The sequence below is a fragment of the Colias philodice genome, chromosome 11 (assembly GCF_061535455.1).
Source record: "Colias philodice isolate Cphi_HAF_F1 chromosome 11, ilColPhil1 Martin Lab GWU primary, whole genome shotgun sequence".
NCBI lineage: Eukaryota > Metazoa > Arthropoda > Insecta > Lepidoptera > Pieridae > Colias > Colias philodice.
The window spans coordinates 7,504,697-7,525,052 of NC_143096.1; the positions used below are offsets into that span (position 1 = coordinate 7,504,697).

General features: G+C 32.7%; 1 protein-coding gene across 5 annotated transcripts in view; it reads left to right on the forward strand.

Moving 5' to 3' along the window:
- Zasp52 (Z band alternatively spliced PDZ-motif protein 52) overlaps positions 1–20,356 on the forward strand; it is a 40,429-nt gene that overhangs the window by 4,389 nt on the left and 15,684 nt on the right. For all 5 annotated transcript variants that reach the window (XM_089700971.1, XM_089700969.1, XM_089700972.1 and 2 more), the window contains exons 2-6: positions 8,762–8,866; positions 16,968–17,119; positions 18,621–18,795; positions 19,199–19,329; positions 19,432–19,523. In XM_089700971.1, coding sequence (XP_089557097.1) covers positions 8,762–8,866; positions 16,968–17,119; positions 18,621–18,795; positions 19,199–19,329; positions 19,432–19,523 — 655 coding nt within the window. The remainder of the gene's footprint in view (positions 1–8,761; positions 8,867–16,967; positions 17,120–18,620; positions 18,796–19,198; positions 19,330–19,431; positions 19,524–20,356) is intronic.

Sequence of the window (20,356 nt, forward strand, 5' to 3'; positions counted from 1 at the left end):
ATTTTAAGTTAAGTTAAACCATGGACTAATGTTAAACTTTAAATATTCCTACGTTCAAATCCATTTCTAGGAGAAAGAAGAGAACGTGTCAGATTTTCAAAATGATTGAGGTTTAATAAAACAAATTAAAGAATGGCTACGGCACTAAATACGGCGCCAAGTTACCTAGAGAATATTTTAGTAATACCTAGTTACTACGATTATTACAAGTGTTTATTGTTATTCCATTCAGATTCCGCATTGTTTTGATCGTCGGCGTTACGTGTACCTACCTATTACGTTTACGCTACACGAGCGAAACCGTGTTCATTCACTAGTTGTAAATTCTTTGACGCACGGTATCTATAATTAAATTCATTCACTAGCTTTTGCTTGCGACTGCGACGACAATGTTACGTTCCATTTATTCAAGTAATGTATTGTATGGTATGTTAATAGTATTTTAATAGCGATCGTTTACTTTTCAATTTATTCTTTTAGTTTTTAACAGAATACCAATAATATGCCCAATCGTTTTAGCACAGACTAATAATAATATACTACGTATACTTTAGGTTACACGATTTTATTCTAATACTAGCGGTCCACCCCGGCTTCGCCCGTGGTACATATTTACGTTTTCTCTACATAAAAACCATCCTCGTACTTCAAGGAATATAATAAAAAAATAATTATCGAAATCGGTTCAGCCGTTCTCGAGTTATGCGCTTACCAACACATTTTGCGATTCATTTTTATATTATAGATTGCGTAGATAACACTTCAGATAGTATTTACTTTACCCGATCGATAAATTCCCGTGGAATTTATCAATAGGAACTAACATTGAGATATGAGGTATATAAACAGGGTTAATCATTTCAGTAGGTATATGTTGTGTTATCAGTGATGCGTCCGAGCAACGTCCGTCGTAAAATGGATGTCGGCCAACAGTTTCGCAACTGCTCTTTATATACCCACTCACCAAGGTCCTTTCATTGCTTTTTGAGGGTTATTGACATTAACATAGCGTTACACAATTAGTTATCCAACGATAATATAAAATTCCCAACGAATTTTACGGGGAGCTTGAGTCTGAGCGGACGATCCGGTGACGCTCGAGAAGTGCCAAGTTTACGTCGCCGCCCACGGATACAGAAATACCGCGAGGTCGTGATAATGCTGACTGAGAAAATATAAATTATCTGAAACTAGTTTCGTGCATATTTTTAAACTGAATTCAAAATATCTTGTATATAATTCAATGTTAGTGGTTAACCTATTTTTTCACTTGTAATTAAATGCATCTAGACATTATAACATTCAATAAACATAATCAATTTGAAGTCGATATTATCATAGTACATATTATCCTAATTTTATTTAGTAGTGTTCATAGGTATTTATCATTCGTATCAAACACACGGGCTATTGGTCGTATCTAATTACTGCTCATAGTTTGAAGATGTGGAATTAAAACCTGTGAAAATGCCGGAAGTAATCTTTAAACTATTTTTTCATAACAAGACGATAATTAGTAATTAGATGAATTTCTATAATTGCAATAGTTAACTATATGAATTGCCTATTAGGCATTAGCGTCCCTTATGTGATATGATAAACAGAGTGTAATTTGGATGGCGCCATGTTGCTGTTACCTTTGAATATTCGAGTGCAGCTGACGCCAACGCTTGCGACACCGCGACTGGACTCTGGCATGCAATATGCGTTTGTCTCATACGCAACCCAATGTAACAAGCTGGGCGGCATCGAAACAGTGAAAGCGATTCCATTTCATTTATTATTTGGCTTGACTTGAGTCTGTACTCTGTATGAGCGTACAGCGAGGGAACAATAGAGCGACCTCAGAAGGCCACAGCTGGGCAAATAAGCTCGTCATACGTTGCAATCAAAGGAGTAACAATGACATCAGCTCTATATCAGCGGGTTTATTTATTGTTCACAGTTCATTCGCCAATATATTGTATTTAATATTTTATTATTATTGTTATTGGAATGTTTGGTGGCACTGGTGGTTTATGTTTCAATAGCGTCTTCGTGCAACGGAACTTTGCTCTGTGCGCAGGTACAAATATTTATTTTAACACCTACTCGTACCTATAACATTATTGGTGCTTGCTAAATCTGCAACTGCCTACTTTGTCAACGTTTGCCAAAAAATCTATTTTAAGTCAAACGGAGTCGACATTAACTTTCAGATGTTTTGCCAATGTCACATCCATATAAATAAAATATACGATTACAGTAACAACCGATAAAACGCGCTTTTAGAATTTAAAAAAATATTTAAAATCGCATTGTGTTTTGAGGACGGCAGTATCATTCCCATTTTATGTTTTGTAATAAATTCTTTGCAAAAATTTAGCATATTATGGAGAAGAAAGTATTTTTAATAATATCGTTAATAATTATTCTTTATTTATATGAACAACCATTCAAATAAAAATTTTAGTAAACTACATAGCTTTACATCTTAATTCTTTTAATATCAATTAGTAAGAAAACAATCTTACGGTTATATAAGTATACCTAAATAAAATCAAAATCTCAGTATGAACTAATTTATACATTTTTTGTGCCGCACTGTGTTTCATTAGATCAAAAAAATTTCCCTGTGCTGTTTATTGTATTTATCGATCAAGGGATGTATTTACAATGTAAGAGTAGAACACCCACGTGTCAATTTCTTATACTTTTTTTTTAATAAAATGGCAAACTTTAGGTGAATTTTTCATGAAAAATATTGAAATGTATTCTGAAATCGTAGCTGTCTAAGATATTTATTTTAAATAAATATAGACTTATAAAGCATCTTTGGGCGCATATTATACAGTTTTTATTTTTGGAAAACTACCTCCGAATACCGAGAAAAATATTTTTTTCAGATTTTCGTTTTTATTTTTTTTCTCCCTAAAAACGCAAAAGTGCGGCTTGTCACTAGCATAAAATTATTGCTCGTAATAAGGCCTATCACTCATAAAAAAACCACGCCGCACTATTGCGGTTTTTAGAAGGAATCCAATTTCTAAATATAGTGTAAGGGTTGTCAATAAATTTGACCATCATTCTTTTTATTTTGTTTTGTACTATATTTTTTACCATATTTCAATAAATGAGATATTTAGGCATGAAATCTAATGACCTGCTTGGGAAACCTTTTTTTAATTTTTTTTTTATTTATACTATTGATAAGCACGTGTTTGAGGAATTTATTTTTTTCCATGAAGAAGCTTGCGATGTGATAAGTATGTAAGTTATATCTCTTTTTATTCCTCGTATATCCACACTTAGAAGAAAAAAAAACTTGTTTTACCTTTTTGCGACAACCCTATGTTGTTTTTTGACCTTTTTGAAAATGTCGTATTCTTCCCAAAAACCGCAATAGTGCGGCGTGGTTTTTTTATGAGTGATAGGCCTTATTACGAGCAATAATTTTATGCTAGTGACAAGCCGCACTTTTGCGTTTTTAGGGAGAAAAAAAATAAAAACGAAAATCTGAAAAAAATATATTTCTCGGTATTCGGAGGTAGTTTTCCAAAAATAAAAACTGGATAATATGCGCCTAAAGATGCTTTATAAGTCTATATTTATTTAAAATAAATATCTTAGACAGTTACGATTTCAGAATACATTTCAATATTTTTCATGAAAAATTCACCTAAAGTTTGCCATTTTATTAAAAAAAAAGTATAAGAAATTGACACGTGGGTGTTCTACTCTTACATTGTAAATACATCCCTTGATCGATAAGTACAATAAACAGCACAGGGAAATTTTTTTGATCTAATGAAACACAGTGTGCCGTTGAGATGTTTTGTCATACCTTCCTTCTTACTCATGTGCGTGACGTCATTGAATGGTGCATGACTAACAATCCGGTAAAATTAAACACATACCACCAGCCGATGTGGACATCGATAGTTCACGGAAGTGTTACGTAGAACTATTGAAGAAATCGTACAAGTCATCGGTTTCGGAAGATACTGTTTCGTCACTGGTTTGTTTGTTGATTCCTCTGACCCCTAGGGCCTTTACCATTACTTTCGTTTCTCTTTGAGATGAGGTCACAACATTTGATTATTGAATGGGCATCTATTAAGGCTGCAGTCTAGCAAAATTGCGTTTTCAACAAGTTATTTGACAATTTTTTCCCGGCTAATGAAATGATAAACTGAATTTTTTTTTCTTGTTTATCAATTAGTGTTATATACGCAATGCGCGTGAATTTTTTCACATTTATAAAGTTACTTTATTTTATCTTAATCAGGCCTTCAAGATAAGTCTCTTTCCCCCAAAGACATTTCGAGCTAAGTTTGTGCACTCACTACGTTGCAACCGATTACAATTTACACAATCTGATCAGCGCATTATTATCCTTATATAGTCGTTATTAAAAACTGCTGAATACAATTGCCGAAAAACTTATGATTTTCTTAATTAGAACGTTATAAATTCATTAAATTTCCCATTTTTTGCCTTACAAAATCTATTGATAAATACTGCTAAAAGTTATTTTTTCCATTAATTTATTCGAGTTGGTTGAAGACCAATGAGTATTAATCCTTTAAAAAAATTTTTTTTTGAATTTTGATAATTCTTTAAATATTAAAAAAATATTTAAAATAATTAGGAAAAATCCTAGCGAATTTCTTTAGTCGCGCTCCTTGGGCCGGAGCGTTCTGACGTGTGCTCTACGCTCGATTTTCCTTCATACCGAAGTGAAAGTTGCTCTACTTCATTAAATTTAATATTTTTGTTAATTGATTATTTTTATCTTAGTTTTGTGCAAATATTCGTATTTTTAAACATTTGATTTCGATATGGAAAATAAGCGAAAAAAATACGCGTGTAACTACTAGAAAAAAAATTATCTTCGAACATAAAGTTAATGAAACCAAATAGATTGCAAAGATGATTGGCAACAATTTCTTTATTTTACGGGGTGTCAGTAAAGGGATGTATATTTCTTTAAAACTAAAGTAAGCTCATAAATTTTCTTATAATATAATTTTTTTGAAGTTCCAAAAATGTTTATTTTTCGTTTGAGAAATACGAAATATAATATAAACTTGTATTGAGAACTTGAACTTCCCAAGTTCATCCGGGGAAATCCCCATACGGGGAAAATGATTTGTTTACTCCAAAATTGATCCGAGGTGTTTTAATTTTTTCTTCTAGTCATTTTCAACGTAGCGGCATGTTGTTTGATTATTAATTTTGTAACTTAAATACAAGATGTTGGTTTTATATTCTGATCTTACAGACGCGCTGACAAATTTAGTCCGCCATTTCTAGTTTAGTCTACCAACTCTAAGTACCAATATTAAAACGAATGGATTATCATCACATCATCAAAACTCAGATGTAATGGAAGATCACAATAACATAGAAAATTCAGTGGGTGTTGAGAACTAAACAAACAGAAGTAACAGAGACGCGAAGAATAAAAAAAGAGGACGAAAGCGATAATTCGTTGATGCTTTCCCTTTTCGACGTATTGTTAGGGTACATCACCAATCTGCAAAAAACAAAACTGATGATTCCCAATTGCTGATTAAAAATGAAAAACTGATGATTCCCAATTGCTGATTAATAATCGACAACAGTGGTGAAAATTTGCCGATCACAATGAAACATCCTTCAGTGGTAGCAGATTTACTCATTTCAAATGTATCGGTGAACAGCGTAAAGGAGAGGAGGACAGGAAAACATTATGAATGTGGATGGTGGATTGTATACAGGGTGTAATCGATAAGTATGTGCAGGCGAATATGACGTTATTATTGCAGGTATCAAAAAACTTAAAACTGATATCGAAATTACTTTACCTAATGAACAAAATGACAATAATAACTTTTTAAAAGTATAACGAGAAATATCTAAAAAATTTACTTTATACACTCCCATATCAAAAAGGGAAAATGGGACTAGTAGAAGTTAAATGTCTAATTCCGGCAAAAGACATGAATGCGGAAGATGCGGTTAAAAAAAATTTAATATTTGAAATACAATGCAAAAAATAACACTTTTGTCATAGATAAGAATCATGACTATTTTTTCTAAATTCAGGGACAACTAAACGTTGCAGAAGCATAAGTCTGCTTATTTGCTGTTTGGACTGGAGTGAATAATTCGTTAAAAATAGAATATATAAAAAAGTATGTAACGTTTAGGCAAAATAAAATGATGGACCATTATCAAGATTTTACATAAATTGCCTACTGTCAGAATTGATTGATTCGAGACTTCAGCATTCGATGCCCATCAAGGACCCATCCTATATCATTCAAGCGATTGAAAAAAAAGAGATAAATCCAGTGCAACCGATAAAGCATCAGAATGCTAGCAAAAGATTTATTAGGTTTATCAATATAAATCTATATATTACACATAATAATATAATAAATCTGTAGAAGACGCGAAGACTGACATCCGCGCGGACGGAGTCGCGGGCGGAAGCTAGTGAGAAATAAATATCTTTTGTTTTCATTTGCGTATTTTTCTATTTTATAATTTTTTAACACACACATTAATTTTTTTTTATTATATACAAAATTTGTTTATCCGTTTTATTAGTTAAACTGAACAACTTTCACTAAGAAACTTAGGTCGAAAAAAATGTAGATATAGAGTTATGCATTTTGTATGGAAAGTTTATTTTTTTTTATATTTCGTCCAAATTTCTTTGTAAAGGTTGATCAGTTATATAAACATGAAGTTGAAGATATCAATAGAAAGTATTCGCAAATTTTGTGTACTGATAAAAAAAAATCACCTGGTGTAATTTTCACGAAAATTGTTTCAAATTGTCATTTTTGGTACTTATTACGAATATTAAATTATGCATACGAATGATTTAATTTTTAAAAATTAAGTGGAGCAACTTTCCCTTAATACATTTGTATTATTTACATATAGGATGACAGGATGCATTTGTTTGCACTACTAGACCAAGCCCTTAAGGGAAATATATGTAACGTGAGAACTGAGACATGCCTTCTTAAAAGAAAAGTAAACATACATGCCAATATAAAAAATAATTGGACCCAAAATGTGTAGGTAGACTATACATAGATAGTGCATAGAGCTTGCAAAATTTGGTTTGTATTTCATTTTGAACTAAAACCGAAGACATGTGTACAAATATACCTATTTAGATAAGATGGCATAGTTTTATGCTATAATAATAATTTCATAGATTGCATTCTTAAGATAAAACGAGAACATGACCGTCAATCACGAGCGAAGGCCGGGAAACGACATTGTACGCTGAAAAGGACAACAATAACCAAACAATACCCATATTGTACCTACCCAACATAGACATGAAGTAGTTATATAAAGTAATAATGGTTTTGTTATGGGTTTTGTATATGATATATTTTAATATAACAACTGTATTATTACAATATTTTATTTTCATTTTCAGTAGGTAACTATATAGTCAGCGCTAACATTCATTATTATCCCCTTTCATCCTACTCTTTTTATACACCTTTTGTACCCAATACAGCATTCAAATGAATAGTATCTCATTAGTAGTAAGAAACTACTTACTTTGCCTTTGCTATTTATCGTTTTTTATTGTGTATTGAATTGATGGGATGCGTGTGTCGACTGAAGAGTGCCACGACCTTTTGATTGGTGGCGCTGCAATGGCCAAGGCATGTCAGACAGTACAATCTTAACACATTAATGCAAGGTAGAAATAAAAAGTATTTTGCATTTCATGCTCGTCGCTCGCGCAACCTTACTAGTATGGTTTTTGTTTTTCGTGGGACTTCGATAAACTTATGCATTTTTATCCGCGACGTGGTTGCTTTACGGTTTTTGGTCTTATCTTTTTTTTTTTATCACAGAGCAAGCAAAGGGGCAGGTGGGCCACCTGATGTTAGTGTTTTGGTCTTATCTGGTAGACTTTTCACTGCCAAAGTATTTTACACAAATCAATATGATTTTGTAGGCCTGTAATATTGTGTGATCACTGTTCAGGTAGGCAAGGTATTGAAATTAGAACGGTCGTTGGTGGTGAACGATGTATAGGAAGTAAAATATTTGCCATCCGAGCCCGGCATCAAACCAACCTAAGTTTCCTTTCCGTTGCGTCGTCTGCTCTTGTTTGCATTTGTTCTCATTAGGTAGGTACTCTACATAACTCTATCAAAATTTGTTTTATCAAAAAATAGTGCCGTAAGGAGAAATCAACGTTCAAAAATTGATAAATGATTAGGTTATTGTTTGTTCCTTGTAACAAATCTAAACGAAAGTTTTGCTCTCAGCCTTTCACTAATGTCTTTTGAATCGCAGAAGATCTTCCGCGAGATAAAATAGACCGCAATGTCCGAATACGCTGAGTGCGGTCAGTGAAGCTATGCCTGAGTGAAAATAAATCTTCAATTAGGTCAATCAAATGCCAAGCACGCCAGCAATATTATAATATATTTTTTATCTTGGCGTAGTTGCGTATACAATATAAGAATTTTACAAGGCTGCATCCTCCATGAACGTCCGGACACGTTAATGTAAGGTTTATTACATTATCATGAAGGGGAAATTTAAAAAACGGTTTTCTATTGTTTTGTAAATTTTCTTTGCATCTAAATGGGTCTTAAGTCTTAACTTACATTACAGCATTAAACCATTTAAAAATTCGCATCGATTCCGAGAGATTTTATTTTTAAATTCGATGTAAGGGTGAAATGGTAAAATATTTAAAAATTTAAATACATACATAAATATTTATGAAATGTTATGCTTTCAGATGGCACAGTTAATATCTGTGCGTTTGAACAAGTCCGATCAGCAGCCACTTGGCTTCAGGCTGCAAGGCGGCAAGGACTTCGGAACGCCTCTCGTCGTACAAAAGGTAAACTAAACAATTCACATTATTTTCATAAGAGCAAATTGAATAAAGATGAAGGTGAATCAGGTTATTCTTAGTTTCAATGTAGAGGCAACTACAAGAATATCTAGCATTTACAATAGTTGTTTTGCATAATTTATAAATGTATAATGATAGTAATTTCCAAAGTAACTCTGCTAATGTGTATTCATTCGCCCACACGCGGCTATCGACCGATCGAAGCGTCGAGACGACATAAAAGCAGACACCTCATATTAGGTTTAATGTGTTATATCAAAAGAAACACCACAGTATTTCTTGGAACTAAACGTTATGCATTTACAATAAACACATTACTCATAATTGAAAATAATTCAATTATACAGATAAAAGAAGGAAAATTAATATACGATTCTACCGACGTAACTAAGTTCCAAGTTTAGTTCTTTAATTTTATATTCATAGCTTAGCCACGGTTTAGATTTTTCCCAAAAGAGACTTATTTTATTTAACTTATGTGGGTGCCTAAAATCCGTTACAAGCGATAGCACACTATCTATTGAGTATTGTGTTTTTTATGTGATAGAAACCGTTTTGTTTAAACATTTGTCACGTTTTATCAACTTCCAGTTACTATTTAAGTGGGTGATTAGTTATCCAAAGGAGCTTTTACCACTCATTAACTGTTAGGTGACCTCGTTGATGTTGTTGCATCACTTGTACTAAATCAAGGCAAGGTTGTTATATCTAGAATTTTTAATATTAATTGTTTTAAATCTTTGCATTTAACTACTACAGTAATAACTATAGGTGATTATCATCAATCAAAGTTTACATTTTAAATTTCCACATGCAAATTCAGTCACAATTTTCAACAGATACTAAAAAATAAAAATCATTGATTCAGCTAAAATTAATTATGAACCGATGTGATAAATAGATGAGAACTTTATTGAATTCGTTCTGTCAGCCTTGCATAACACGCAATAAATTATTAATCTTCCATCTTAATTCATGAATAACGGCCTATTTGGCGCAGTTAGCGAGTAACGACTGATCATACAGGATACAGGTTTATATAAGAAGTAAGAACTGCGAACACGGCGTTGATTGAGAGTATGTCGATTAATATTATTAAGATAAATGTTTGTGTTCGCTGCAGTTCAGAGAGCCCGTGTATAGTTGTTGCATAAAATATAAATCAACCTATAGGTACTATGTATACCTCTATGGCTCTATAATGTAAAGCTGAAGAGTGAACTGAGTTTGTTTGCTTGGACACGCTATACTCACGAACTACAGGACAGATTTTCAAAAATTCTTGCACCTTGATTTGTTGGTACGTGATCCCTGAGCTATACTTAAGCTTATTCTAAACGTTATTTTAATCGTAACAGTATATCAATAATAATCCAGAATTGGCATAATTCAATGTTGTTTTTTTTACATAAGGAATAGGTAAACTTCCATGAATTGGAATTAATAATAGGAATGCCTGATATAATATGGCAAAATTATTTATTCTCGCTCATTTGCCTAGTTACTGCTTAAAGTAGTCGTGAAATTTTATTGAAATTAAATTTTCTTGAATAAAAAAAAAGTAGGTACCTAAAGTTTTACAGTATTCATCAGACACTAGATACATCAGAGTAAAATGAAGGTTGAAGGAAAGTTTCTCTAGAAAACTATTTTAAAGAGGAAGCAATACAACCCAGTGAACATCTTATAAACAATCTACTAAAAATAAAACTGACATCTGGTAGGTAGCGCAATAAATTCTTTAAAAATGGAGAAAGGTGCACCGAATAACGTGCTTGCAGATTCAGCGAATATTTAAGAGGATGAGCAAATTACTAAGAGCCAGGTCGTTTACATGTTAAAGTACTTGTACAGTTAAGTTCATATATACCCAACATACAAGCTACTCGAGAAAATAAAACAATTTAAATATTCATGCATGAACAATGGATATGTTCCATGGAACTTTTTCAAGATTCCAGTAAGATTCTGTATTCTGTTTGATATGAGAAAGAAAATAAATTACTCTGTGATCGTATATCTGACTTCCCACTCCCACACTTAGAAGTATTCTATTCAGAAAAATCTATTACCGTTCGGATCTATACACACTTAACATTGATTGAATAAAGAAGTGATTTATTATTTTTAAATGACAACATCTCCATTAATTTAACAGCGCACATAACAAATATGAACGTGTTCAAATTAGCATATATTTGAATGTGTTAAGACACTCTACAAATACTCTCTTTAGATTTTTTGTGTGGCATACAAAACATTATAAATGAGCGTCATATGTTGGTTTATTGTACTCGTCGTGTACATATTGTAAATTATAATATATCATTATGTTACTTATCGGAACCAAATTCTCGAGAACCACACTGACATCGATCGCGATGTTAAGAATGTTAAACTATTTAAAAGTAATGATGATGATCCGAAGTAGCGGTACTTTCGCATGCCTTGTTACTTATACTCACATTAAGCATTGATGGGATATTTTATCCTTTCTGACAGTTCAATGAACTGTTAATTCCCGGATCTGCATGGTTGTGCCTAATCATAACGAAACCGCTTTGTTTATTTAATGTTATAAGTGTACTAAATGGAGCGGTTGGTAACGTGTTCGTTTTTATCTCTGATGAATGGCTTGGATAGATGCGTGGGTGTCTGCTGCAAAAAATAGAGTAAGGATTAAGATTTAATCTTGTCCAAGTCACAATTCAAACATTGATTATGTGAATTTCTTTGCATAAGTATAATTTGTACCTATCGGCAGAATGTAATTGCATGAAAAAAATTGTTTCACTATTCCTGGTTCTACCTTCCCTGATAGACAAATGTCCTACGACCTACATAGAAATTAATTATATTTATTATTAACGTATATGGAGCAATAAAACGTGTTTCTCTATTTAAAATGAAGGAAATCGAGAGTAGTTGTTAAGTCATAAGGAAAATTGCTAGTTTATCCTATCCTCCTAGACGTCGGGACAGGTCCTTTAATCGAAGCAGGTTTAGCACCGCGATGCATTCCTGTGCTACCTATCCGTTGTATTTTACTTTCTCTTGTAAATAAAACAAACACAACACAAACACAAACTCCTTAAAATTATTTGTTTTCCGTTGATTGTATGGAAAAATATACGAAAAGCTCTACAAAAATTATGCTTAAGGATTTCGAGGACATATTGTATAATTTATTTAAACACATTATTTAATTTTATAGTAGTAGTGTGTTAACTTTTCGTTGTAACTGTTAGTGATTTATTGTTAGCTTTTAATAACATTTTCGTATTTGGTCCTGGTTTTGCGGCTGACGTCGAATCACCTTACAGGATGCAAAACAATACACACTTAAGTGCATACGATATGATTTTTTTTGGTTTTGTAATGGTTCTGGAGAATGACTAATGAGTAATGACATATTAGATAATTGGATGAACACTTCGCTAACTCTTGGTAGCTAGCTATTATTACTTACCTTTTAAGCGGAATCATTTTGATGGAATTTCACTTATTTCGATGACATTTTAATGATTTTGAAATAAAAAATTGCGTCTGGCACCTATTTAACAACGAAAAAAACGTCTTGCAATAAAAAAATTATGTCTCATGGATCTATCTAAAGGCAAAAGATTAAAAATTACGCATTAAAAAATGACTTTAAATTAAGGATATTTTCCTGTGCAGATAAGATGCGCACTAATAAACGCAACCACTGCGACCAGCCAGACAGCCCGGACTCTAACCGAAATAGCAAGAGGAACAGTATATCAAAGAACCAACTATACTAAAATGCTCTCTTGTCAACGTTGGTAGCTCCTATACGATCTGACAATATAAATATTTTGAGTAAAATAATGATATAATATGAAAAGACCACATTCATAGCAAAACAACACCATAAATGGGTAAAATTGCTCCAAATATGTATGTATCATTCAGTACAAAGAAATTAAATGATTTCATCAGAGACTAAAACCACATACTAATAATAATATACTACGTATACACTAAAACTAGGATGTGTGAGCTAACAATTTTACTGTTTATAATTATTTCGTTATGGTAAGCCTAGAGTTGGAGAGTTTTGTTGCATAACTGGTCGGGTTTTGTAGATTCGGACTTCGAACACAATCTGAGTCACGTACTGGCAGGGATTTGTTTTGAAATTAGAACACCGTGCGGCGACAGCGTTCTGTGGATTATCGCCATTGGTATTTTCATTTGTTTTTTTAATCATCGAAGGTTTAGATATCATAGCCTTTTCTATTTTACTTTAGTGGAATGGTAAATAATTTTTCTTGGCCATTTTAAAACAAACTAAACGAAAAGGACTAGGTATCTACTTAAGCATTAATTTTGTTGTTATTTCCTTATTACCGATTGACTAACAGGAAATATTTTACGGTTGCATTAATCTTAAACCACATTATTTTAAAAAGGTTTTGAAGTCGGAAGATGGCCTCAGGAAATTGTATAAGGTATAAACTATAAAGTCATCTAATGTGGAGTTCTTTTATTTTTCTTTATGTGTTGTTAAACGAATATGCTGACATATCTATTTATATTTTACACATAAAATATTAGGTAATATCCTATAAACATTTAAATACTTACCTATTTGTAAATAGCATTTCTGCAATGGTTATTTAAATGCCCATGAATAGAATAACAATTTAGATTAAAGATTCAAGGTTTACAATTTGCATCTTAATATTTTTTAGGAAATTTCTTGACCATAAAGAAATTTGGAAATGTTTTAAAAATTTTACTTACTAGATTTCCGCCCGCGGCTTCGCCCGCGTTTTCAAAGGAAAACCCGCGTAGTTCCCGTTCCCGTGGGATTTCCGGGATAAAACCTATCCTATGTGTTAATCCAAGTTACCCTCTATATGTGTGCTAAATTTCATTGTAATCGGTTCAGTAGTTTTTACGTGAAAGAGTTACAAACATCCATACATCCATACTTACAAACTTTCGCCTTTATAATAGTATTATGATTATGATTATGATAAGTTATAACTATTATTTTATGAAAGCTTGGTAAATTTTTATTTAATAGTTTTTTATTAGTTATTACACGAAATGACAATGACCTAACTTTAGTTCTTACAGGCTACAGCTGTGTTATTGTTACTGGTCATACCTAGGCTAAATAAGGCAACGCGTGTGCTCAGGAGTCAGGCGTTATATTTTGTAAGAAATAAACAATAAAGAAAATAATATAATAATATGGTATGACCTCGCACGGCGGGCGGGACTGCATTAATCTCCAGTTCTTGTATTTCTGCTGCCATATATGGCATGCGCGTGCTCAGAGCCACTAAGGGCATTGCCATAGAATAACACATGAAACGCGACACTTTATATGAGAATTTAAATTAAACTTAGGTAACTCTCAATCCATTATGAAGATGGTTATTATCACAAGTAGGGTAACGAATGATTGAAGATGTAAATTGATTAACAATGGAAGGACAAACTTATTTAAAACCGTGGTAAAATGGCAGCAATTAATTATTTATGAAACGTAAATTGTTATCTGCATCACGATCGATGAGTCAAAGCTCGCGCGTCCGAGAACATTGATTCGCTTCTCTAGGTCATTAGAATGACTCTTAAATGAATTAATTTGAGAATCATGATTTGTACAACAGACTGAACTTTTTGCATTTATGTGTTAAATTCATTATGCTTTTGTTTTTGTTTTGATGCACGAGACTAGGAATTTAGTTTATGAAACTTATTACTTTTAAGTGTTATAGCTGTTATGTATATATAAAGTATGAGTAAAATATTTGGTGATGTGGTTTATTAGTTTATTAATAAACATATTCCAAATATTTTACTCATAATTTCATCCATAAGAGTTAATTCAAACTCTCTGTATATTTAACTCAGTAGTCTTTGACAAAATTAAAGTACAGGGTCAATATCAATGGCTGGAAAAACTTGGGTTATTTAAAATTTTTACTTGCACCTGATACTTGGGTGGGGTTTCGAATAAAAGTATGACATATAGACAGCCAGGCTTTAGTTCAACGATAACCTGTATTGTTGTAGGTACAATACATGTCAATCATTACCTATTTACGAGTTCGCCAAAACTGTATTCTGTGTTTAACGGTTTTAAAGTGAGTGTGCATTATTTTGAATTGTCTCGTGTGCTTAAATAAATGTTGCTTTAAAGTTTAAACAGTTATAAAGATACATCAACTTAAATCTTAATTTAGGTTATCCTACGGAAATAATAAGTAATAATTATGTATTTAAAAAATATAACGATCCTTCGAGGACTTTCTCGGTGTAAAGCTTCACTTAACGTCTAACCTTGATAGCATAAAACTTAAAATGACAAATTGTTAAAACATTGATGTTAAAATTTTTAACTTTTTTCCTAACCCGTTATAAAACTGCAGTGGATTAATGCGGGTATTTAACAATTTAACAATAGCTATTATACGTTTAATACTTATTAATATTTTAGCTGCATATTTAAATCTGCTGGCTTAGATGGTTTTGTTTGAATAGAATATTATGGGTACTTTTAAAAATGAACACACGTGCAATGAAGAGCAGACGGTTGGCTGGTTCTCGTGACGTCACTGGCGTTTCCTTCCGCGCCCTCCCCACATTCCAGACTTCATTGCATTCTTGCAAAAAATACTTGTTTAGCCTAGAATATAACCGGTCCACGTACCCTAGACTTCGTTATTAAACCAAGGCGATTTAATTTTTTAAGCGATTACGCGAACCTTCGTAATATTCTGAGCTCATACTTTTTAATACCTTCCTATACCGTAGTAAATGCAGTAAATTATTATGTATATGCGGTGAACTTGTTATTCTTATTGGAAACGATTCCATTTGCTTATTGGTTTATTTACAAATGGATAAAGTAAACAATATCAGCTGTTTGTTATATAAATAGTAGTTATGGATAATGCGCACCGCGACAGTAAAAATAATAAATATATTTTGAGAACTTTTTAAACGCTATAAAAACGCAAAGAATTCCATGTATTTGAAAAGCAGCTGCGGCGGTCGAGGGACCACTTTAGGACTTTTACCTACCTTTAAAATGTCACATATCAATTCTCGTTACATAGAAAAAATAAATGAAATAATATTGTTAGTTCTGTCAAAAAAGCTTTAAACTCGGGGACAAAGACTTTTTTTTTCTAAATGGATGTTCATATGACCAATAAAACATCCATAATTATGACCGTTCATGGTGGTATTTCGTAGGTTGTTTTTAGTAGTTGGCTTGAATTCATTCTATGCTCTCTAAATATATTTTATGTGAATAAATAATTTAAAATAAATAAAAAGTGATGATAACAGAAAAAAAAATACAAAATTATTTAAATTAGAATCATATATAAATTATATATAAACATTAAACATTGAGACTTCAGACTAGGTAATTCATAAATAAGGATTTATTGGTTAATGAAATTACACTCATTTTGTATTCATTGATATTGCGTAAAGATTAGAAATGACTAGTATATATTTTATCATATTGTATTTGTTGTGTTTTAATTAATTTAGTTTGATAAGCCAGCTTTTGCTGCTATCTACCATATGGTATGTTTATATAAGTAACGTTCAATGTTAAGGACCATATCAAAAGAAGTTTGTCCTCGTTTAGTTATTATACGGTTAAACTACATCCATTAAACATTTAGATAATGTATATTTAGGTGTTAGTCTTGAGATATTCAAAACCTACCAAGGTATTGAACCTTGACTTCGTTTATTTTAGGTCTAGGTAGAGTGTGGTTATCACAATAAATAAGTATAACACTTACCTAAACTTGACTGACCTAGTGAGACCTACGTAGGGTGAAACAAAACACGATGACGACCACGAAACAAAACATGATTAAGTTATACTTAAATCTAAGTATTAAGTTATAATTAAGTTCTTAGGTTTCTTAGCTAATTACATTCTTAGGTACTTAAGATAGGTAATATTTTATAACAAGCATCTTTAAAGTATCTACAGATGTCACATAATCTGCAGCCTCCAAGACTGTAACATCTAATATGACTATTATTGCTATTCTAAAATAACTTATTATTCTTTCAGGTTAACGGTGGTAGCGCAGCTGAACGCGCAGGGCTGCAGGCTGGCGATGCACTGATTCGTGTGAACAACACTGAAGTATACGCTCTGCGTCATCAGGAAGCCCAGGACGCAATCAGAGCAGCTGGCCCCATGCTGGAACTCACTGTACAACGGTAGGTAAAGCTTTTGTGACGTCCAATGGGCAGAGGCTAACTGTTTGTACAATAACTTTAGGTAACTATTATGAGTGGCCACGCTTAGATAAATTGCGACCACGACATATTTCGATTCCGCGATGCAGGTATTGGCAGCATAAAAAGAATAATTACAAAAACAGTTAATTCAATTCAACGGCATTTGGATGTAATTTAAATAATCATGCAAATTAGGTACATAGAAGATTAATTTTAATAAGAAGTTATGATGATTAGAAACAATATATTTCAATGTCGGCATAAAAAAGGTAATTGCGGTTGTTCCAACCTTCTGAAGGCGGCGCCCAGCTTCCGCCGCATTGCATTAAATAACGATATTGACATTCAAGATGCATTCTTGTTTATTGACTTGAATGCTACTTATATGGTAGCCAGCTGCTTATCTTCATTATGCAAGCCACTTGCGTAATGGAAGACTTGCAAAAAACATTGTCTTACTATTACCTAAGTTATAAATAGGTTTAGAAGATATGGTGCTCTACAAAATTGATATTGTAGCGTTAACTAAAATAGCATCGTTTGATTTTTGAATTATTATATTAATCACTAGCGACCCGCCCCGGCTTCGCACGGGTGCAATGCTGATACTAAATAAACTACAGGAAAACTGTGAACGTTGTATATAAAAAAATAGCGGCCCGCTCCGTCTTCGCACACGGGTATAAAATAGGTATATAGCCGGGCGGCCGGCCGGTACCGCCGCAAATGCTACGTCCCGCAATTTTTAAATCTGTAATATCTTCGAAAATATTCACTTAAATCATACGGTGTACAGGCCCATATAGATCTATATTAAATGAACAATGTATTGAAGGTATTTAATTGGTTAAGGATTAATGCTGTATTGGTTAAAATCGCATCGAAAATTAGCCATTATTTGTCGTAAAAAGTAAATGACAAAAAAAAGTTATTGTGGGTTATCCATAAGAGATAGACATATACCATCGCGGACTTTTCTATAGACCTTTTCAATGTGTATAATACTTAGTACATTATTTTGATAAAACTCGTAGGGTTCAGCCTGCGTTTGCAATGTAAGCGGAAAAAATGTAATTTTTTACGACATCACATTAGAAACCTCAAAAATAACAGTACTTCTCCACTATTTAATGGATGTTATTATACATATAAACCTTCCTCTTGAAACACTCTATCTATTAAAAAAAACCGCATCAAAATCCGTTGCGTAGTTTCAAAGATTTAAGCGTACAAAGGGACATAGGGACATAGGGACATAGGGACAGGGAATGCGACTTTGTTTTATACTATGTAGTGATTATTCTTGTCATCTTTGATCTTTCATTATAGTTATATTTTTCATTATTTTCTTAATTATCCAGAAACAAAAATCATAACATAAGTGATAAAATTGTACCGCGCACCAAAAAAAGACAAACAAACAAACACACTTTCGAATTTAGTGAGGATAAGTAATATAGATTTGCCTGTAACATTGCAGCGGTGGTGGCACCTGGAAGCCATCAGTGACTCCGACGGGCAGTCTGCCGAGGCCGGGCACTCGACCGCTGGGCGCCAACCCGACGCCCGTCACCAACACATCACTCAAAGCAAACCAACAGACTTCCCGCGCTTTTGGTTCTGGACACAACAACGTCGCCAAACCTTTTGGTTACGTAAGTATAAGTTATTGTCATTATCATCATTTTCATCATAATCATTAGTTATTATAAGCCATCTAAAGTTAGATTTTGTCCGCGTTTTATGAGAACCTACCTCTCAGATCAAGAGAGAATCAGATTTCTGCCACTGTAGGTTACGTTATAATTCGTCAATAGATTCAGGTATAATATAGGTGCTACAAACAATAAGTTTTCTATTTTTATATTTCATAGATTTTTAATGAAAGATGACCAACGATAAATTCGCTGAAAATATATTTAGAAAATATATGTGGGACCTGTAGATTTGTAATATGTCACGGTTTTCCCTGATGCATGATAATAGATTGCTTCTATTTACGTGCCTGTCTAGAAACTCACGAAAGCTTTGATTTATAACATATTATTTCTTTTTAAGATGAACGGCACTGACTCCGTAAAAGGCATCGTGAACAAGCAATACAATACGCCTGTCAACATGTACAGTGACAAAACCATTGCCGAAACTCTATCTGCTCAAACTGAAGTTTTGGCTGGAGGCGTACTCGGGTAAGTGCTTCGTCCATAAATAAATTACAGAAATAATAAAGTTTGATAGAATGTATAAAATTATATCTGATCCACACATAATCTGATTTTTAATCATAACAGAGTCAACTTCAAGAAAAACGAGAAAACCTATGATGCCGAGAAAAGCGCTGTATTCAAAGTTCTGCAAGAAGAACAAAACGACCCTGAACCAGGTAAAATGGCAATAACATAAATAAAGTCGAAAATAATTGAAAGTAAGTTTACCAAAGATATATGGAATTCCTGTGTGGAATTCCTTGGTAGAAGTAGAAGGATATGCATACTATTTGCTTGGATTGCGACTGTCATATGAATGAATGAATATGCATATAAAGTGAAAGCAATCAAAAACAAAGGGGGATCGGTAATTATTTTTAAAATCTACTTACTTCTAAAAGTTGGTATAAGTATACCACACTTATACGCGGTTATTCAGTCCTCTATGTATACAGGGTGTCCCAAAAAGTAGTGATATACTGAAGCTGGGAGGTAGAGGACTTAGAGGGCTATCCGAATCACCCCCATGTGTGTTATACGATTTTTCGTATTTTCGGAGTTATTAAATTTTTTTCAATTTTTCATCGATCGCCGAGTACGATGAGATTTTTATTTATGGTGACGTGAATTATTGCGCTAGATGCTTGATTTTTTTTGTGTGCTAAGCTGAAAGATAGGCCAATTCAGTATGGTAACATTTACTATCGTTAGATCTTCGAATGGAATAATAAAAAGAATTAAATGCCAAGAAAGATAAAATTACCCAGTATGTTCATAACTTCAAGGGCCCATAAAAAAATAAATTCACATAAAAAAGGTTTTCCATTTGGCTTTTAAAAACTTGCTCTATCGATCAGGTAGCTACCCTAAAAATTTCATTTTATTATTCTGAAGGCTTCAATGGAAAAATTGAAATCTAAATGTGGTTACTGCAAAATTTTTATTAACATGATGATCATTAAAACCAAGAAATAGGTGTTTAATTACCAGAATTTTTTTAAAATAGCCC